This window comes from Dermochelys coriacea, chromosome 3, assembly GCF_009764565.3.
Source record: "Dermochelys coriacea isolate rDerCor1 chromosome 3, rDerCor1.pri.v4, whole genome shotgun sequence".
In the NCBI taxonomy this organism is placed as follows: Eukaryota; Metazoa; Chordata; order Testudines; family Dermochelyidae; genus Dermochelys; species Dermochelys coriacea.
This window is the reverse complement of record NC_050070.1, coordinates 199,332,114-199,353,403: the sequence shown is the minus strand read 5'-3', so window position 1 is coordinate 199,353,403 and position 21,290 is coordinate 199,332,114. Positions and strand designations below refer to the sequence as shown.

Sequence of the window (21,290 nt, the reverse complement as noted above, 5' to 3'; positions counted from 1 at the left end):
AAATGTTTGCAAATAAAGCCAGCCACACATGCCTTTACTTTCCCAAGTAAATTCACCTTCTTTATCTGCACCTAGAATTGTTATCCAGCAGCTAACCAAATTTTTAGCAGCATGAATACTGATGTAAAGTTGTGTTCCCACTTTAACAAGAGCCCCAGCTGTAGATTTCTTTCCTTGTTATAGAATTAGTGCCAAAACATTTAATGCTACATTTTCTCTAGACCCTTTTCATTTTCACAGGGATTTGTCTGCTGGAACTTATTTGGAGTCTCAGTCAAAGTTACAGTACATTCCTTTATCCCAGGTACACTTACTGGCCTGCAAGTAAAGCAGGAGAAAGGAGGAGAAACAGTACATTTAGTTGTGGTGTTTTTTTCCCCCCCACAAAAGCCTGCTCTGAGTTGTTAACATTTAAAAATATGTAGAGCGGTTGCTCCATATGGACTATTATAGTAGAAGTTCCAAAATGGTTTTCATTAGCTTTTAATTCACTCACGTAGCATCCTGAAAAACTCGCCTTTGGGCCTGCAGTTTTCCATTCTCAATCTCTGCCCAAAATATGATTTTTTAAAAAAAGTTTGGCAAAAAAAAAGTTTTACTGATTTGGAGTTCTTGGAAAGTGGAACAAAACAAGCAAACAAAACACCATTTTCCTCACTGAAATGAGGAGCGGGAACTAAAAAATGGCTGAACTTGGAAGCTCCAAACTGAGTATGTGCTTTATGAAAGCTTTATGAAGTGATTTTAAAATAATACAAAAATGTTTAAAAATTGATACCAACGATGTGTGGTTGAAGATTTCCTTAAGCTGAAACTGCCCTCCCAAAGAATTGCACTACACAGCCTCAAACAGCTAGCTACTTTACAGCCCCTATCCTGAAAAAACTCTGTACATACTTAACTGTAAACACATGAATAGTCCCGTTGTCTTAAAAGTTAATCAACTGTTTGCAGGACTGGGCCCTCTGCACAGGCTAGTTCAATGAACTTAACTGGTCAGAGCTTTGTACGCATTTTGTAAAAATCCTGAAGTTAACTTCAGATCTGCTCCCTCTTTGCTGTTCTCAATTTTCTGTTAAGTTTTCTTTAAAACTAGAGAATTAAATACATCAACATAGCTTTCTGCAACAGTAAGATTGGATCCTTAATGTAACAGCAACCAGCAAATACACAAGTTACAGTTCAAACGGCAAAAGAAATTGGGCTGCATTGTTCATAATCTTGCTCTTGTTGTGCTTTCCTATATTATATATGCTGTAAAACACAAAAGACATGCATCATAGCTGTACTATTATTGACATGACAGTAGTTCTAGGCAGGCCCTTGGAGCAGGTCTTGATTTATATGTATTATAGTTTCACACAGCAGTCCCAAACAAAATCAGGGCCACACTGTACTAGGCACTGAACAAACCTATTAAGGAACAATCTGAAAAGTTTATAGTATTGACAGACAAAAGGGGGAGAATGGAACTGTTATCCCCATTTTGCAGGTCAGGAATGGAGGCAGAGATATTTACTGATTTGCCCAGGGTCACCCAGGAATTCTGTGACTAAGCCAGGAACTGAACCCAGGTCTCTTCAGTCCAGCATCTAAGTCAGAAGGTCATCCCCTTCCTTATTCATGGCAGGTAGAATGCTGAGGGCTACCAGTAATATTCCTACTGTAGAGCTGCACTAGTAGAAAACTAATAAAAAAAAAGTCTAGCATATATAGGTAAGGCCTGCATGTTCAAGTTTCTTCTGTAGAATACATTTCTAACCAACCATTCAACCCAAAATTGACCGGGGTGAGCACAATGGCACATACAAAATAAAGGGTCACTGAAACATTGTATCTCTGCAGATAGCAGCAAATTTAGCATGTTTCAACCCAGTTATTCTGAAAGCTGAAGATAGATATTCTTTTACAAATCTCTTTAGATAAGAGTTCTTAATCTTCTGATCCACCTTATCTACTGCGGGTTACACACTATTACTGTACATGTTGTGACAAAGTTCCTGCTCTACCTTGGTGGGTCTTGCGCTTATTGGCGGATTTGCTCGCCTTGGAGCTTCACGGCAGCCCTCAGCTTGGCCGTTTTTCCTGAACCCACAGTCCAGGTCGACTCCTCCTGTGTCTAACCAGGAGTTGGGAGGATTTGGGGGAACCTGGGCCCGCCCTCTACTCCGGGTTCCAGCCCAGGGGCCTGTGGAAAACAGCTTTCTAGAGTGCCTCCTGGAACAGCTGTGAGACAGCTGCAAAGCCCTGGGCTACTTCCCCAAGGCCTCCTCCCAACACCTTCTTTATCCTCACCACAGGACCTTCCTCCTGGTGTCTGATAATGCTTGTACACCTCAGTCCTTCAATAGTCCGTGTTCTCGCTCTCAGCTCCTAGTGCCTCTTGCTCCCAGTTCCTCATACGCACCACAAACTGAAGTGAGCTCCTTTTTAAACCCAGGTGCCCTGATTACCCTACCTTAATTGATTCTAGCAGCTTCTTGATTAGAACACCTACAGCCAATCAGCCTGTCTGTCTTGTCTCCAGAAGGTTCCTGATTGTTCTGGAACCTTCCCTGTTACCTTACCCAGGGAAAAGGAATCTACTTAGCCTGGGGCTAATATATCTGCCTTCTATTACTCTCCTATAGCCATATGGCCTGACCCTGTCACAATGTCTAAAACAGGAAAATGTCCCTCCTTACTGCAACCCATGCACAAAGGGTGCCTGAGACGTCATTGTTGAAAACTGATTAAAAGAGGAAGTTACTTACTTGTAACTGGAGGTTCTTTGAGATGTGTGGTCCCTGTCTGTATTCCACAGAAGGAGGGAGGGACCACACATCTCAAAGAACCTCCAGTTATAGGCAAGTAACCTCCTCCTCTTCCTTGAGTGATGGTCCCTATGGTATTCCACTGAGGGTGATTAACAAGCAGTACCTAGCTAGGAGGAGGGTGCAAGGAAGACGATACAACTGTATGTATGGTGAGATGCAAGGTTGCTGATGGCTCTCTAAATGAACTCAGAAATATAGCTTATGCAAAGACTGAGTATGTGGTGTTGAAGACTGCGCTGATGGACGGGATTATTGGGTCTTCTGATGCTTAAGAGAAGCCTCATAGGGTTGCTGATGAAAGAATTGAGGAGTTTTGAACTGTTGTGCAGGGGGTGGGTGGTAGACCTTGTGCTTGGGTGTTGGTGTGTATATATATCTCCAGTGATCACAGAGTGGCTGTGGAATCCTTGGGGGAATGCAGGGAATCATCGGTCTTCTGGTTGAAGAGTTGAGATTCATTGAAAGGGAGGTCCCTCAATGGTATTCTGCACCTCCCTGGGGAAACGAGGCAAATGCAACCAGGATTCCCTCCTCATAACAATCCCTGTGGCAATGGTGCGTGAAGATGTGTCCGCCAAATCTACAGTGACCTTGAGCGTCGTCCTTGCAACTAGTTTGCCTTCCTCTAACATAGTGTGGAAATGGGCACAGTCCTGCTGGGGAAGCTTGTCAGCAAAGTCTTCTAACTGGCCATAGTTCAGAAAGTCATATTTTGCTAGTAAAGTGAGGTAATTGGAGATCCTAAAATAAAGGCTGGCTGAAGAGAAGACCTTATGACCTAGGAAGTCCAATCTCTTACCTGCCTTGTCAGCTGGAGCAGAACACGCATGTTGTTGCCTGGCCCATTCCGTTGCTGCTTGAATAACCAGGGAAATGGGTGCAAGGTGAAAAAAAACTCAGAAAAACCTTTCCCGGTACACAGTATCTCTTTTCCACCTCCTTTGGGTTGGGTGTACAAGTTGTCAGAGTATGCCAGACCGTGCAGGCCGGTTGGAGAATGGCATTGTTGATCAGTAGTGCCACCCTGGCTGGTACTGAGACATACAAGATATTGAGTAACTGATGTTGGCTGTCCTGCACTTCCTCCAGTGGGAAGTGGAGGGCATAAGCCACTCTCCATAACAATTCCTGAAACTGGTGGAAGTCATCCGGGGGGGAGGAAGGAGTCGACGACACTGCTGCTTACAGAGATGCTGAGGGGAACTGCTCCAGTACCGGTGGTACTGTCAGAGTTAGGCTAATCAGCGCACCCTCCAACCCCAGGTTCAGATGTCTACTTGACGAAGGCTGGAGTGGCGATATGGGGCATTCCTCTAGGGCAGATTGGGAAGATTTTGAAGGTGGATACTGTGGCCAAGACCCCAGTACAGCCAAACAGGTGGATCTAGCCATTGCTGCCGAGGGCCCCTCAGAGCGGGATACCAAGGGCACCTATGTTTAAGAAAGGGAGGGTAGTGCCACTGAGTTGGTGAAGCCTTCTGATATTCATGGCGACGGTATGGGAGGAGCGGACTTTGTGGTCGGTCTGAGTCCTTGGATGCTGAAAAGTCAGACCGCTGTTCTAACGGCAGTACCGTCAAACCCGGGTGAATCATAGGGGAGTGGTCAGGAACACTAGCTGAAGGAGGTAAGTCCAGTGCAGGAGAGAATACTCTCTTAGGAGAAGAATGCACCAGGAGACGTGGTGATCTGACCTCTTCCAGGGCAAATAGTTCATGAGGTCTGGGTGCTGACTGAAGCCTCCCTGGTGTCAGCAGCATGTGTTCTGCAGTTGGAACTGGAGCTGGAACCAGAGCAGAGAACTGTCTCAGAACTGAAGGTTCCCTTGATATTGGCGGTACTAATCCAGAAGGGGTACACAGCTCAGTAACCGGGACTGATAGGTCTGGTATTCTATGCGACTTCTTCTCATGTCTGTGAGCCTTGGAACGTGCTGCTTCTCCTTGGCTGGAACTTGTAGCAGAGGCAGTGTACTTCCGGGGCCTTGAGGGAGACTTACCGCCATGCTTATGCACATTTCCTTGCCTCACGACTAGGTCCTGGATCAGGGTCTGTAGTGCTGGTACCAGTGGAAGCAGACTGGAGCTCCGGAGTAGCAGATGCGCTCCTTGATTGCTCAGGCCAATGTACTGGGGGAGGAAGGGTCCCCCCAGCCAGGATCCCACTGCGGCCTCATGGCGACCTCAACGCAGATGTTTCTTGAGGTGGAGAACCCGGCCTTCCTATGTATGGGCTGGAAAGGAGAGGCAGATACTGCATCTGGATGTGATGTGGGCTTCCCCCAAGCAGTAAAGGTAGTGTTGGTGCTTGATGCTGACTGAGAATAAGCAAGGGCAAGAAGTGCAGATCTTGAACCCTGGCATCTTTGGCATAATCCAGTATCCAATCATGGGTGCTGGGGGGTGGAATGGGGAGAGGGGAAAGAGAGACCAGCAAAACAACATCCCAAAGTCCTTAAAATCCTAAAAACTACTACTAACACTAAAACTACTACAAAAATAACAAAATACTAGCTATATATAAGAATAAAACAATTGTTTTTGTGTTTTAGAAAATGCATCACATGAGACGAGAGAACAGTAGAGGCTCTGACTTGGTCATGAGGAGAAACTGAGGGCATGGCTGGTCCAGCACACCCTTTATCGCCTTGGATGAACCCATGAGGTGGATCAAGGGACACTACTACCTTCAAAACCTCTGGCTCCAGACACATGGTGCATAAGTATAACTCTTAGTAGAATACAATAAGGACCATCACTCGAAGAACATATCCTTACTGCAAATTGTTTAGGTAAAGAATGTTTCTTATTCACTTAATTAAAAAGAGAAAAGAATAAATTCATATTTCTGTATTTAAAACATTTTTGGATAGGTACACTTATTTTCTCATATTACTACACTACTAGAGCTGTGCTAAAAGAGTTGCACGTATTTTATAACAACCAGAAAGACAGCATACATAAAGAGTTCCATCTGCTCAGTCTAGCTATGTTGGATGCTAGGTAGATTTGATACCACACACATCAGGGTCAGCTATCTAAAAACACTGATATAAAGAAGATCTTGAGACTGTTTTAGTCCTACACATGTTCGTGCTATGCACAAGGGACTTGACTTTGTAAAGTGCTGAGTGCCCTCAACGCTTCCTGAACTTGAAGTTTTGAACATATTTTATCCTTAGATCTAAAAACAGCATCTGTTGCGAGCAAGACATTAGGGAAAAAAGAGGAGTACAGACTGCTAAGGGATACATTAACAGCAATTAAAAGGAACACTTGGCAGAACATTTTTCATATTTGTTCGGTTATTTTTAGAAGTTTTAAAATACACGGAAACTTGAAATGTGTTTTACTGAAATTTTATCCTGTATATTGTATTCATCATGGTGTGTTACTAAAAGGATAGGATCTAGTAGTACCCACACTGATTTTGCTTAATCCACATTGGGCTCTTTGTACATACCTTAACATAAAATTAAGACTTTAGTAAATGTATTCTATACTGGTTGCCTGAAAATATATTTTACTACAGTGCAAAGGTGCAGATGCTACACAAATCTCTGTTTGGGCCACTGGTTTGCAAACTGCAAATATAACAGAGATAGGACCAAATTCAGCTCTCATACACCAACACAGGTTTATGCTGGCATAAGAAGGAAGAATTTGCATACAGTATCCAAAGATATAAACCTGATGAATCAAGCCGTTAAATATAACAACCCACCCGTGTGAAAAGACAACGTGCCCTCCCAGTAGCTTTGTGCAACAGATACATAAATTATGTTTTACCATGATGGACATATTATCACCAATTTAACCCAACTTCAGAATTTAATAATTCAGCAATTTATTCCTATTTGACAGTTTGGAAGTGCTGTGAAGTGATTTCTTACATATATTCGTGTGCCTTATTCTTTTAATCTGGTCTCCAAAGAATAAGCGACCCAAGTTTCACAGCTCAGAACTCACTACTCCCATTGAATGCAGTGGGAGTGGCTGAGGCTGAGCGTCAATATAAACTTAGGCACACAGGTTTCCTCTCAAAAACTGCATGACAAGCAAGTTCTGTCTGCAAAATGAAACCGTGTAGATAACCAACCAATTTTTAAGGGAATCTAATCCTTATGAAAGGTTGTTAGATTACAACCACCGGAGCTTGATCTACAGAACAGGTATATAATAGTGCAAGGACACGATACTTGACCCTTCCGGTTTGCCTCCGACTTCAGCCCTGCCCTGGAGGGACAGGTATCTAGGATGGGCAACTTAGTTTCCAAGTCCATTTAAAACTTAGTCTTTGCCAAGATTGAAAACAACAGTGCCCAATTGTTGTGGTGTATTTGGTGACGGTGGGGACCTGCCTATTAGAAACCTAGGCTTGGTGCCAACTCTTCATTTAGAGCATTAAAGATCTGATATTGGATGATAGCGGATAGGTAAATCCATTCTACGGCACATGTGAAACTCAGCAGAAGTAGTGTTCCACTTACTGTTACCAGCTCCATGGATTAGCCACTCCCTCATCAGGTGTATTGTATTTAGATCTACTGTCTTCCATGCTACAGGAACCACTACTAGCTCCCTTGTAATTAATTTATTATATCTTGATAATTTGGATGTAAACATTTACTATGGAAAGGTATAAGTGGCAAAACTGTTAAGCAGTACTGACAGAGTGCAAACAAAGTAATACTTCCCAGTTTTAAATACTTTTGTATTATGTTATTAAAGAAGGTTCAGAGGCCATTAGTCCACAAAGATGTTCATTTTGTACTATGCCACTGGACTTACTAAACCCGTGCACCCCTCAAATTGAAATGAAGTCATTTGCCCTGTCTATGCTGATGTTATGCATCATATTAACCTTAGTGCTAAAGCTATACAGGGCATCTTTGATAAAGGTAATTGATATGAATACACACTAATGGAGAGTCAGGTTTTGATTTCCTGCACCTTCATGTGTTAAATATGTAAGCACAAGAAAGCATCTGGATCCACAGATCTCTATATTTAACTGAAACTACCACAGCAATTTAAAATAAGTTGGATTTTTAAAGAAGCTGCAGCAAAAATTTGTACTCTGCTTGAAGACTTTACATGCCAGATTTTTAAAGATATTTATATAGTTGAATATAGTGAACAACATTAAAAATGCGTGTTAATTTAGGAGAACCATAAACAGACCCTTCACTACAGAAGTAGAAACAAGGCCTTGCTAAAGCACCTACAGAAAGGTGTTTTTAAAATCTCTCCAGTGTTAGCAAAAAACCTTAACAAAACCCACAAAAACAGTGAGTGAATCTAAAGAGAGACAATTTCATTTAAGGAGCTGTATGCTCATTGTCTTAAGGAAATGATGAATGTTGGAATAATGCTTTTTATTAAAGCTTTCAGCATTCTATTACTTATATTTGATATGTATGGTATCTACCTGTCCACATATATTACATTAGAGCAGTGGTGGACAACTGATAGCCCGTCAGGGTAATCCACTGGTGGGCCGTGAGACAGTTTGTTTACATTTGCACAGCTGCCCACAGCTCCCAGTGGCCGCAGTTCACCGTTCTCAGCCAATGGGAGCTGCGGGAAGCAGTGCGGGTCGCAGGGATGTGCTGGTCGCTGCTTGCCGCAGCTCCCATTGGCCAAGAACAGTGAACCGCGGTCACTGGGAGCTGCGGGTAGCCATGCAAAATGTAAACAAACTGTCTCGTGGCCCGCAAGCAGATTACCCTGATGGGCCCCAGATTGCCCACCACTGCATTAGATGGATATTTTTAAAAAAAACAAAAACAGAAAGACACACACAAATAACTAAACAATACTGTTTTGATGGTGAATACCTATGCGTACAAAGGAGGATCTTGACAATAATTCCAGATTTCCAGTTTTACCATTAAATGTATTAATCAGATTATGGGCTGAAGAAAAGGAGTGATGTTAGCTTCTTTACCAGTTAGGCTGGAAGCTCTCAAAGGACCCCTTGGCGGTTTCATTTTCATGGCAGTAAGCTACAGAGCTCTGCAAATAAGGTGGGTTGTGGGCTTTCAGAGCAAATTTACCAATGCATGGAGTAAGTACTGGCAGACCCTGGCTCTCCAAGTTTTTCCTTTCCATATTAATAATGTAAATGAGTGTTAGTGTTTCTAGGTTGCTATTAAAAACAAAGTACTTTTTACTACGTTTTTACAGGTTTCCAAATTCCAAAAATCAAAGACTTTAAACCAACTAATGAGTTTCATGGAGAAAATTAAGAAAGCATTTCCATTCTCTTTTTTAAAAAGAATCACTAGCCACCATGATAGGGTTGGAAAGGACCACCTGGCTCATCTAGTCCAACCTCTTGCATCAAGCATTAGAGTTTAATAAGGTGTTAACTAAAGTTTCTCCTGGAGCACACGTTCAAAATGTTTTAGTCTGTATTGCTTCTATTAACTTTTTAGCCAGTTTTATTCCACAAAGGAGTGTTAACAATCTTAACTTTATTTTAAAAAAGTACATATACTTAAAATATGTAGAGTATGTTTACTGTTAATGTGTAGTATGTTTCTCTCACGCTAGGACTGGTACAGCCTTTCCTCAGTAGGATCTCCCCTGCTCTCATGGGAAAGGGGCAGCAATGCCTCTATGGCAGTTTTCTCACCCTCCAGACCAGCATGGATGCTGCAAAGGTTCTGGAAGGTGGGATGGCCCCATGGAAGAGCTAGGAAGCAGTCATGCTATGTAACTTTGTCCCCTGGCAGTCCTGTGGCTGTCTGAGCATGGACCTTTTTCCCATCAATCACCATGATCTGTGTGGTATTAGGAGAGCTCCCATCCTGGGAGCTCCAAAAAATGTCAAACCCTTCTCCCTACAGTGGGGTTTGCAAAGTTCTCTCAGCAGACTTTCCTGCCAGTGTTTGCTTGGCTTTTTGAGCTATCCTTCTGAAGTTCTCTTTAGGAAGGTACAATCTTAGCAACTGAAATGTCACTATAGACATCAAAATACAGCCAAGTTTACTGTACCTTGACTCTCCATAAACAATTGGCAACACATCTTCATTAGCACTATAGACGAGTTACATTTAGTGTTCATAGCTCAAGTTTGTCTTCAGTCTATCTTGCTCAATATTATTTGCTACTTGTGTCCAGGGCACAGTCACAAAATGATTACAGAGAAGACCGATTTCAACAGGATGGTCCACACAGATGTGGTTAGGACACTGAAGACCAGTTTGCTAAAACTTGTTTGTTCTCCCCACTCCTCACCCAAAATGTTTACTTTATAGAACAGTTATGACCTGGTATTTGAGAGCATTCAAGAATTTTAATGGCATGACAGCTCTTTTTAAAAAGGACACATGCAATATAAATTACACTGCCAAAGAGCAATGCCTAAGTTATGCGCTTGCAAACATCCTTATATATTCATAGAAGTGATGGTGTAGGAAGCACAGAGGATGAAATTCCTCTTGCTGAAGACCAGTCGGACTTAATGGGGATTTGAGTAGTGCATAGGCCCTGTGCTGGCCCCTTCACAGGGGTAAATATTTCACTTAGAGTGAAAAACACACTTGAACTATAAACAAAAGTTAAAAATCTATTTAAGGAACTCAGTATGGGTGTTTAAATCCTCCCATCAAAAGACTAAATAGGTAGCCAATTTTAATGAATATATTGATGTGGCGCTTCATTATTATTATTATTATTTTTAAAAAACCTGAAGATAATTTCTCATAAATCACTTACCGGATTTTTCCACCATGATTCATGAGTTACAAGATCATCTGTAACTCATGTCAACTACAAAAAATAAAACAAAACAAAAACAAACCAAAAAAAATCCTGATAACTGGTGATGTAGACAAGATTGATCAATTTTTCTAAACATATTTCTCTGCAGTCTATAAGACTCTGAAATAACAATATCATTACATGTTTAATTAGCATTCTAAATCAGGAAATTAGATTTCAAAACTTGGCCAGCCAGGAATGGGTAATCAGTGGTCAGTTTTCCTTCTCTCCCTCTAGGGAGAGGATGGCTTGTACATGAGTGTATAAATGTGAAAGCACTAGTGAAAACAAGGTCAATAGAATACTCCTTGGATTTGGAACAGAAGGTGTTGAAATTAACATTCTTAAATCCGGTGGGAGTCTTACTCTTACCATACAAGCCATTACCTTATGCCTGAGAAATGGTGTTCTCAATCATGATCTTCATCCCAGCACTTTAGGTGATTTTAAATATCCTGAGCCCAAATCATAAAATACCTTGAAGATAGAGACCAAGATCTTGAATTTGATGTGATACTGTATAAAAAGCCAGCAGAGACCACAGAGGACAGGTTTGAAGTATGTACCTGTATTATGTATTAGTTGAGGTTTCCAAATAGCTGCTGTTTTCATAACCAGGGTAGAATGTTTTGCTGTAGTCAAGTCAGGAGTAACAAGGGAGTGCAACAACTGAAGTCAAGGCATCATCCACCAGAGTTGGGTGCAGTCAGACAACCAGCCATAGAACGTAGAATGTTTTACTTGCAGAAGCTAGTCTGCAAGAGCTTGGTGTACTTAAAGAATTCAGAAGCATTCAGTCCTCAGCGTGTTTTCCTTCTCCAATAATCATGATCTCCAGTTTCCAAGGGTTCAACTTCAGCCGGGTAATATTCATTCATAAATTAATCTCAGACGGACACTGGGCAAGTCCAATCTAATGATACTGTCATAGTGCGAAGATTAGGTAGACTTATGCATTATCTTGACACTTGGGTTCACGATCTCTCACCATTTCTGCCAGTGGTTGAAGGTAAGCTAAAAGAGAATTGATCCTGTGAGACTCTGCACCTTTGCCACCGGATGCCATCTCACTTGCAGTTCCCCATCCAAACCCTTTAGGGGCATCCCTCCAGGAAGATCTCAAACAATTTCACTGCCTTTCCCTTGACCTCAGCATCCTCTCTCATATGGGACAGAAGTATCATGAACAAATGCTACAGAGAGATCCACAAATATGAGAATAGAGGTCTGCCCATCATCCTCTGGCATCAAGAGATTGTCCATCACCACCGCTAATGCCATTTCTGTTCTATTCCCTGGACTGAATTCAGATTACACAAGGTCTCAGATAATGGATATGGTTAAAGAACTCGAGCTATAACCCCACCCCCATTTAGTTATTTTTCATTGAATTATTTAATGTTATAGTTAAGCATATCCAAAATGATACATAAATGTTTTCCAATGATAATTAACAAGAGCAGATCAGTTATTTCATGTACAAACTGTACCCTAAAATACATTAATACAGCAACCTAGACAATAAAGATTTGAAAATATTTTTGCCTCCTAAGACTGAAAAGCAACAGATTCTGTTGATGGTTTTCAAAGGGTTTTCTTTAATACTTTATAATAAACTCTAAACTACAATTTATAATATTTCCATGTGAATAGGCTGAATCTCCTGCCTGTGAGATGGCACAAACGTTTATTCTGAAGTCTGCATTCCTCAAACTTGGCCACATTTGAAAGGAATGGATGAGTCCACTGTTTTGTATGAAAGATATTTGTGTTTATATAACACCATTCTTATTCTGTGTATCAATCTATTGCTCTTCTATTTAGTACATTAAACCCATTCCATTTACAAAAGTCTAAATTTAATTTCCCCACCTTCTACTCAACCAGAAATTGTGTGTTATCCATAATATTTTGGCTCTAAACAAAGGGACGAGGGAAGCACATCACCTGCTGTTTAAACAGCTCCAAGTGTCTAAGCCAGGCTTTCCCTAATTGGAAGAATTCCCAAGGTTCTGTGAAGATTTCAGGAGTTCTGTAAACAGGAAGCAAGAATCTGATGGCAAAGGCCAAAATCAGCTGTTCATGGGTCCAAACTTTTTACTTTTGACTATTCACTTCAGTTCTGCCATGCTAAACCACTCTTTTTCGCTTGGTCCAGAACTATTTTATTAGAAGTTTAATGTGACCACGAAGTACGGGTTTAAGAAAGAGGAGCAAAAAAACCAGCCATGCTGTCTGAAGGAGGCTATTAACCTAATTTATCCAGTTATTTCACAGTAGAAGGAAACTTGTATGGTATGATATAGTTTAAGTAAGCTTTGTATCAGCGAAAATCAAAATCTGTGAAAGTTCACAAGAAAATAAGAGTTACTTAGTTTAAGCCTAATATTTAAGCATAAATTTTCCCCTTGGGTAATATTTTGAAAAAATTAACGTTGTGCCTGATTTTCAGAATTGCCAAGCACTCACAAAACTGCACTTAAGTTGAGACTCCTCTGTTGATAGATTACTGGAAGCAGTAATGTTCATCTGGATTTTCTGTTTTCATTCACAGATACCAATATGCATTAATAGTAAGCATGAGTAATGGATCAATATCTAACATGTACCAAATATTTTTTGGAAAGCAGTGACTGAGAATATATAAGAAATAGGTTTTAATTACAAACAGGGCCTAATACACATTACAAAATAAGCACACAATTTTGTCTTCATTCTTAACCAAAGCAATGAGCATTTTGGTAATGAATGTTATTCATGTCATCTGCTTTTTTATTTGAGTCTTTCCGAGAGTTTTGGAAACATGAGTCAGTTAACTCTCACAACTCCTGTGAATTTGGGCACTATCATCCTTATTATAAATGGGGAAAGTAAGGGATACTGAAGCAAAGTGACCAAATTAAGTTCACACAGCACACCTGGGACAAAGCCAGGGACTGAACCCAGATTCTCTGACTTCTGATTATGCTTGTAATCAGAAAATCTTCAGCTCCAGGAAGGATGACAGCCTTTAAAACCAAGTTTAAGCACAGTCCTAGTTCAAAAATGTTATTCTGTCCCACCTAACTAGATTAAGAACACACTTTTCATTCCACATGGACTTTATTTCTACTTTGCCAAAATCTGCCTCACTTAAACAGCTCCAAGTTTGTCACTACTGAATGGCTTTTCTGTTCATCCTGCAGACCAGCTTGTTTATCTATGGCTTCTAGCAAACCTTTCATATAGTAAGATGTTTTTCCAATTAATCACCAAGAGGAATAGCTGCTTTTGGCGGAGTCTCCTGAATGTGTAGTCAGTACAGAGGATCCAGGGTAGTCATAGAAAAAAAACTCAGATGCCCTATCACACAAAACTTAAGTAAATCTGCCCATCTTTCTCAGTCTTTTATAATGCACCTGTCAGAGGTTTCTATGACTGGTATACCCCACGATAAAATGTATGTAAACGTTGCTCTTGTGTTGGTATTGTCATAGCCTTACTGCAACAAACTAAATTAAAAGAAGTCTACTTTTTCAGGACCATCTCTTTTCGCATTCTCCTACAATATCCTGGTATTTCTTTTAATCTTTTCAGAATAGTTTCATTTAGATCAACTTTTTTAACTTACATTTATGCCCACAGACCTCATGTTTCCTTTCTTAAGACTTTTGCTGACTATCTTCTGTTTCTTATTCCTCTGAATTTGTTCCTTCAATATCGCACTATTCTAACCTATTATTTCATTCAAGTCTTCCTCCACAGCACACTTTCGTTTCTCCTCCCAAAACCTCGTATATAGCACCAAGGTCATGAAGTCCCAAATGTTATGCACTTACCCCCTGGATCAACAGGGAAACCACAGATGATACCATCCTCTCATTATCTTGTCCTATCTGGACAATCTACTGACAATACATTCCCCAAGACTTCTACAAATAAAGTTCACCTTGCAGAAGTGCTTGTGCAGGAGAGTCCCCTCTGAAACACACACACAAGCACAGCTTTTAAGAAAAGCCATGATGCAACAAACTGCATAACAAGTGAGGATGAGTAGGCAGGAAAAGACCCCAGCTCAGCAAAAGCACCTAACAACGGTACTTAAGTCCCATTGACTTTAATGGGGCTCAAGTGCTTTGCGGTTCAAAGGACACATTGAGGACACATCCTTCTAAACCCAGGAAAGAAACGATAGTCCTGTTTTCTCCACAATCCAGTTCCCATTCTTACTTTGGTTCCATTCTTCTCTCTCCAGCCTGTTCCTGCACCCTTACTCTAAATATGTGGTGCCTTGTCCTGTATACTGTAGATACAACCGGGAAGAGCTTTGCCTGTCCTGAGTAGCCAGCACTGAAAACTACAAACAGATAGGAATATTAAAGGGGTTAGAGTTTACTAAGGTTTTCAAGATCTTTACCAAAAAACCTTTCAGTTTTCTCCATTATTCTCTTCACTATTAGCACCATAGGTGAAGCAGATAAAAGGCTAGGTAGCATTCAATGTAATGATGTCCTTTAACATTGTTTCCAGTGAATTTAAAAGATTTCATATTAAAGAACATTGAATTTATACACCACATGGTCACACTGTCTGGAGTGGCTCATGACCATGAGTGCCTACTTGAGGGCAGACTGTCAAAAGCAGGACAGACACCCCAAAATGGTGGAACGTTCTATAATTGATACAGTGATCTGGGAGTTCACATTTGTTACTGGCTTGGTGAAATCAGACTTATCATGGAGTCACAGACAGTTCCCTTAGATACTCCGGTCTATCTTGCCAGCCAGGCAAGCTGGACTATGTAATAAATGGTCACTTACAAAAAAAATCATAAAATATTCATATTGCACCCAGTCCTAAGAGACCAGTTACAAATGCAGGTCAATTTCCGACCTAGATCTCACACCAAAAGACAATGTTGGCAGCCAATTCTATAGTAAACTAACTAATGGTTTATTAGCTAGGAGAAAGGAATGAGAGTTATTGAGAGGTTAAAACAGGAAAAATGTATGTACCGGTGAGTCAGAGTCTATACTTTGAAATGGAAGAGCTGTAGTAATCTGCCAGTTTCCCAAAAGCCTCTCAACACTACCCAGAAAACTCTGGGGATCTCAGTCTTCTCATTCAGTTATTCTGCCCTGTTACAATCCAAACAGTCCAGAGAGGAAGAATTTTTCCTTATGTCTATACGTACAGCATTTTCTCACAGAAAAGAAGCTGGAAGGATGCCTACCCAAGCTTTTTCTTCAGTGGCAGAGAGAGAGGAATGCATTTAGAGTCTTTGCTCTCTGATCATCACATATAATATCCACTGGCCTTCAAATGCTCAAGAATTAGCACTTTCCAGTTAAAGTTCTTCATTTGCATTACACAAGGCTTCTTTCTCATTAGATGGGTTATTTAGTTACATAATGTAATAGCAAATATTTATATTGTATATAACAGGATACAAATAAGTGAAAACCATGCTGGTAACATCCCATTAGTTTTCATTAAGTTTAAACACTACATACATTCTAACATATTTAATAATCACTTTGATCTATATACCAATAAACGAGTGAACTGGCCTGGCTTCCAGCTACGAGTTTGTCAGCTGATACCTAGGTCTTTGCCAGAGGTGGCACTTGGCTTACCAGCATCACACATGTAATAGCCATTTAAAAATAGAACAGTCTACCATACAAGATTGGTTCAAAAGCTTCTTACCACCAACTAACAGTAAGTTACTGGGGAATCATGGCATGAGTCTTTTTGCTTGAAGTAATTAAAATAAACACAAATCAACCTAAAAGAATACCTTTCTCCGCCTTCCCCCCACCCCTTTGCTACTTAACTAGCACCTGAACTTTTAGTCTGTAATCAGCTGGTTAGCGTACAGTATTATTAAAGAACTATTTTTGTCAACCATTTTCTTATGGGTTTGGTGTGCTAACATGAAAAGTGGTTAAAAATACATGAAGTGTATTTTCTTTTATCCATCCTACTACAAATCAAAAGAAAGTTCTGGGTCTAACAAAACTCTTATTTCAACTAGTAATATAAGAATTCTAGAGCGCATATAATGTCTTGAATTGGGCTATATTTAATCTTTCCCTTTACATTTTCCATTACAGTAAATTAGAACTGCCAAGAATTTTTTTTAAGACAAAGATTTGGATCAATTTGTCCAGCATTTGCCCAACACCTTCACAATGCTGTTCTGAATTAGACAGTAATGTTATAAAATGGGTAAATCCTGCCTACAAAGCAGCTGATTGTCTTTGGCAGATTACTGCCCAATTCTGTGCCAGTAGTTAAATGGTTAAATGTGCTAAAAATGTATTTGTGCTACTTTTAAGCAGACACCATCTTTGTTCTGTCTTTGTACAGTGCCTAACACAATGGGGTCCTGGTCCTTGACTGAGGCACTGCTGCAATACAAATATTCTACCGGGACCTAAAAGATTGCATCTCTCCCCATATCACACAAATTGCAGTGGCAGTCAGAGGCAGTGGCCAAGATGGAGATCTAGCTTTCTACATGGAGAGGAGCTAATGGCAAGACACTTGCAGTGAAGACCCCATTGGCTCTAGAACTTGCTTTCCCCTTTGCCTTCTGAACATACTGTAAGATCTATCTTTTCTCCCGAACATGGGAGAATAACATCTGAAGGGATGAGTTTCGTCTTAGCCTAAGCTGTTTATTACTGATCTTATTTATGCAGGGATAATTAAGCAGCATATTGATCATATACACATTTTACAAGAATGCAAATTTAGCATTGCAAGGGCACCTAGAGCATGGAAGGGGCATCTACTAACTGATTATTTTTACAAATCATATTAAAGTACCCATGTAAACAAGTGTTCTTTTTTATCATAACATGAATTAATTTCACAATAGTTTCTTCATTTTCAAACTGCGCCTTGGGATACAGAGATACAAAAACACACACTAAAATAAAAAGCAAGGTGAAAAGTCTCTCTTTACTTAAAGTAAAGTTTCTGACAAATAAATAAAAGGAATTTGCCAGCAAGTTATAAATATTTGGACAAAATTAGGCAACAACTTTTAGTTGACCTAAATATCACAAACAAAAACCCTATCTACAATTTGAAGCAATTTTGCCATTTTTCTGTTTCCAGAAAACCTCCAGAAAAGATCATGAACATCTCAGTTCCACTATAATTACTTGACAAACTAACACCAACATTAAATAGTACCTCTTCAGAACCTCAAGTTGAATACCCTCATCACAACTATTATTTGACTTCCAGAGCTTGTCTCTACCACCACAATCTAGTTCTCCAATTTTTCTTGACTTTGCCTCACCTTGACTTAGGGACCGAGCCCTTTTTGCACTGCAATAAATGGCATCAGACAGTGTAATATTTTCAATTATGACTAGTCAAGTGACATTTAGAATATTTAGGATTTCTACTTTTAAACAATAAACCAGCCAACCTGCCTATACCGTGATAACCTAGATTTAAGCATAATCAGAGTTTAAGAAATAGGATTAAAGCAGTGAACTGCATTCAGTGCTGCTTTCTTATAATCAGAGTTAGCTTCAGGCCTGGTACCAGGCACATTATAAAATCTATCAGTTTTCCACTGCCCTCTTTATTCTAGTGGTAGCTAGAGGGGAGATGATACTAAGACCTCAGTGGTTCAAGAGCCAAATTAGTGATCAACATTACCCAAAAGAGCCACAATAGTGTGAATTCATTGTTTCATTTACTATTTTTATTTATATATTATTCTCATAGCAAAATGACTGACCAAGTATTCGACAATTGGTTAATAACATAGGAAAAGCATCCTGATTGGTTAATAATTACATCAGAGTGTTTTAATATCATGTGCTGCAAAGAGCTCCAGGAGACATATTAAAGAGCAACTTTCAGCTCCTGAGTCTCAATTGGAGTATCATTGTGCTAGAGGCTCACACACCTATATATTGTTTGTGTATGAAGGTTTAACATGGTATGTCTAGACTGAAATATAAATAAGTAATGAGTTGCAATTAAGAAGTTTTCCAGTAAGTCACTGCCCCGACCACATCACCCAGGAGCAAGGTACTTGCACACTTAAGAGATACATGACCTATGCTCAACTGCTTAGGAACTTAAACAGTCCTTATGTTTCTGAATGCTGTAAGATTAGACTACAGTGAAGCCTGACATACTACATATGTCAAAAGTCTCACTGTAATCCATGGTATCTCCTGGACTCTAGGTTTATCTAGAATTGATTAGATGGTGAAAATCTGATGCCCAAATTTTGGACGATGTTTGTTTTCTTACTTTATTTTCCTCAAGTTTTGTATTTATATTTTTCAACCATACACACAACAAAATAGTCAAAAATATCTGACACAGAATGACTGAATAGGATCCACAATTGTAATCATTATGTTAAGGGGGAAGAAAAAAAAATATAACAATCAGCGTTTGCCTTTTCTATTTATTGTCTTCAGTGAAACCTATATTTCTTTTTCAGAAAAAAAATTATTATTTAATTCACAAACCAGAATCTGTTCACATACAGGATTTTTAATCAAAAAATAAAATGGATCTTAATTTCCACTACGTAAAAAAGGGGCCATGGGAAGAAGCATTTTATAGCCTCTATGATAATTAAACCACTAATTCCTAACAAACTCACTCTGTACTATAGTCAGTGATTCAACCTAGGAAATTCCTCCCTCTAAACTATCTGTTCTCTGGCTTTTAACATTCAATGATTTCCCAACCAAGGAATATATTTTCCTTTCCTGTATGAATTTTTCTGTGACTTAATTTATCATTCACTAAATACATTACAACATATTACTTAATCTCGGTCTACAGCTTCAAGACCACCAAGTAGCTCCAAGAGGAATTGCAAAAATATATTTGATTATATTTCAATGGATTGTTTTTCTTTTCAAACAGAAACAATAAACATGTACCGTTAGGCAGTTTTCTGATGAATTGTATACTTACTAATAAACTTGTTTTGCATAGTCTCTAGCAGAGCCTGGTGGGCATCTTCTGTTTGCAAAGCACGTGAACATTCTCTGGCCAGTATGGTCCTTACAAGGTGCTCTCCACAACCTATACAAATACCACCACCAAGAATGATTAGAATATAGTTACCACTCTCAGGTACTGATAGTTCTTTTATAAACACAGAGTAAAGAGCTGTATTTGATAGATGATTTCACTATTCTATTAAAGGTTCTGACATTGGTTCCCCTGCAAGTCCAAATATCAGCAATCCAACCTGACAGTATAATTCACTTAAAGCTCCATGGTAAAGACACACAGAGAAAAGAGGCAGGGATTAAATAGACAGAAAGCATACAGGTGAGGGAAAATGTTAAGAAGAAAAAGAAAAGTATCATGCTGTATGACTAATGATCTCCCTCCAGATTCTGCAACCGTAACTCATATGAGTCATCTACACACAAGTAATCATAGTGGTCACTCAAGTGAATAATCATATAATCTACCCCTTAGATTAGAAGCTTGTAAAGCACAGATCTACTTTACACAGATAATCTTATGGTCATTACATAAATGATACAATATTGCTAAATATAATAATCTGAGTGCAGGTTTTAGAGCCAAAAACTTCCAAGTTTAATCCCATCTTTACCACCACCTCCCGGTATGATTTATCCTTTCTGCCTCAGTTTTCCAATCACAACATAGGAATAAGGGAATTTTACTTGTAATTAGGTTTTTGAAGGCACATCTGTTCTTGGGTTTTATGTTTCTTGCTAAGAACTCCACTAGCTCACAAAACTTTGTCTAAAGGAACTGTAAGTATTTCATGCAGACCTTTAGTCACTGCCTCAATGTTTTAACATAGCCTTCTGCAATTTACTGACAAGCAGGAAGAAAAGTTAATTAACTTTTGCTTCTGGTGTATATGCTAGTCTTTTCATCTTATGTTTTTTCTGCTATGGTATGCTATAAGTCTACAATGATCCTTTAGCATGTACAGTTCAGTTCAAGTTGTATGCTGCATGTTTATTACAACTATGTTTTCTTGGACAGGAGACTGAATTTGTGATATTTTGGGGGCATAAGATGTCTAAGAGCATATCCTCTTCTGTCTTCCACAGGCTGGCAGGTTTTATTCCACTAGTCAGTGGGAGGATCAATCAGATAGCAAGGGTCTAAATAGGCCCCAATTATATCTGTCTAGGGAAGCTGAAGTGGGCTATCAACTGTGCTCCAGTTAGCAAAAAAAGAGGAAATAGGCCTCCTACAGAGCTAGCAAATCAGCCCACCCGAACAGCTGAGAGATGACAATGATTTAAAATAATTTACATTTAGGTCACTGGTTACTGGCCTTGGTTGTTAGGAAATCCCATTATCAATCCTCTGATTCTACTTCTGTTTGGTATGGAAGCATCACATGTATACTTCAAGAACAAAGATTGTTACCATTAGGGTTTCAATTTTGAGGCATTTAATTTTTTTTCAGGCACATCAAGGTTCAACGTTTAGTACTGAAAATGTGTTTTTAAAATCTGTATTATTTTCAATGAAAATCAAGTATTTCCATCTAAACCACCTCCCTACAAGCACACAGTGGCCATTCTACTCCACAAATAATTTTCAAAAAATGCAACAACTGTAGCCACACCAGAAAAAAAAACAAGAAGCACGAAATGTCGTTTAGTTAGGGCACAATTTCATTTGCTTAAAATATCAGGGAATACCCTTTCCAGTCCAATTTATCCAATAA

General features: G+C 39.5%; 1 protein-coding gene across 17 annotated transcripts in view; it reads right to left on the bottom strand.

The window, feature by feature from the left end:
- TASP1 (taspase 1) overlaps positions 1 to 21,290 on the bottom strand; it is a 223,086-nt gene that overhangs the window by 100,439 nt on the left and 101,357 nt on the right. For 12 of the 17 annotated variants that reach the window (XM_038397300.2, XM_043512087.1, XM_043512088.1 and 9 more), the window contains one exon: positions 19,535 to 19,645. The exons of 3 other annotated variants lie outside the window; for them this stretch is intronic. In XM_038397300.2, the coding sequence (XP_038253228.1) occupies positions 19,535 to 19,645 (111 nt within the window). Of the gene's footprint in view, positions 1 to 10,972; positions 11,063 to 11,151; positions 11,600 to 19,534; positions 19,646 to 21,290 lie in introns of all 17 variants that reach the window. 2 more of the 17 variants (XR_006280367.1, XR_006280368.1) reach the window with 2 other exon arrangements.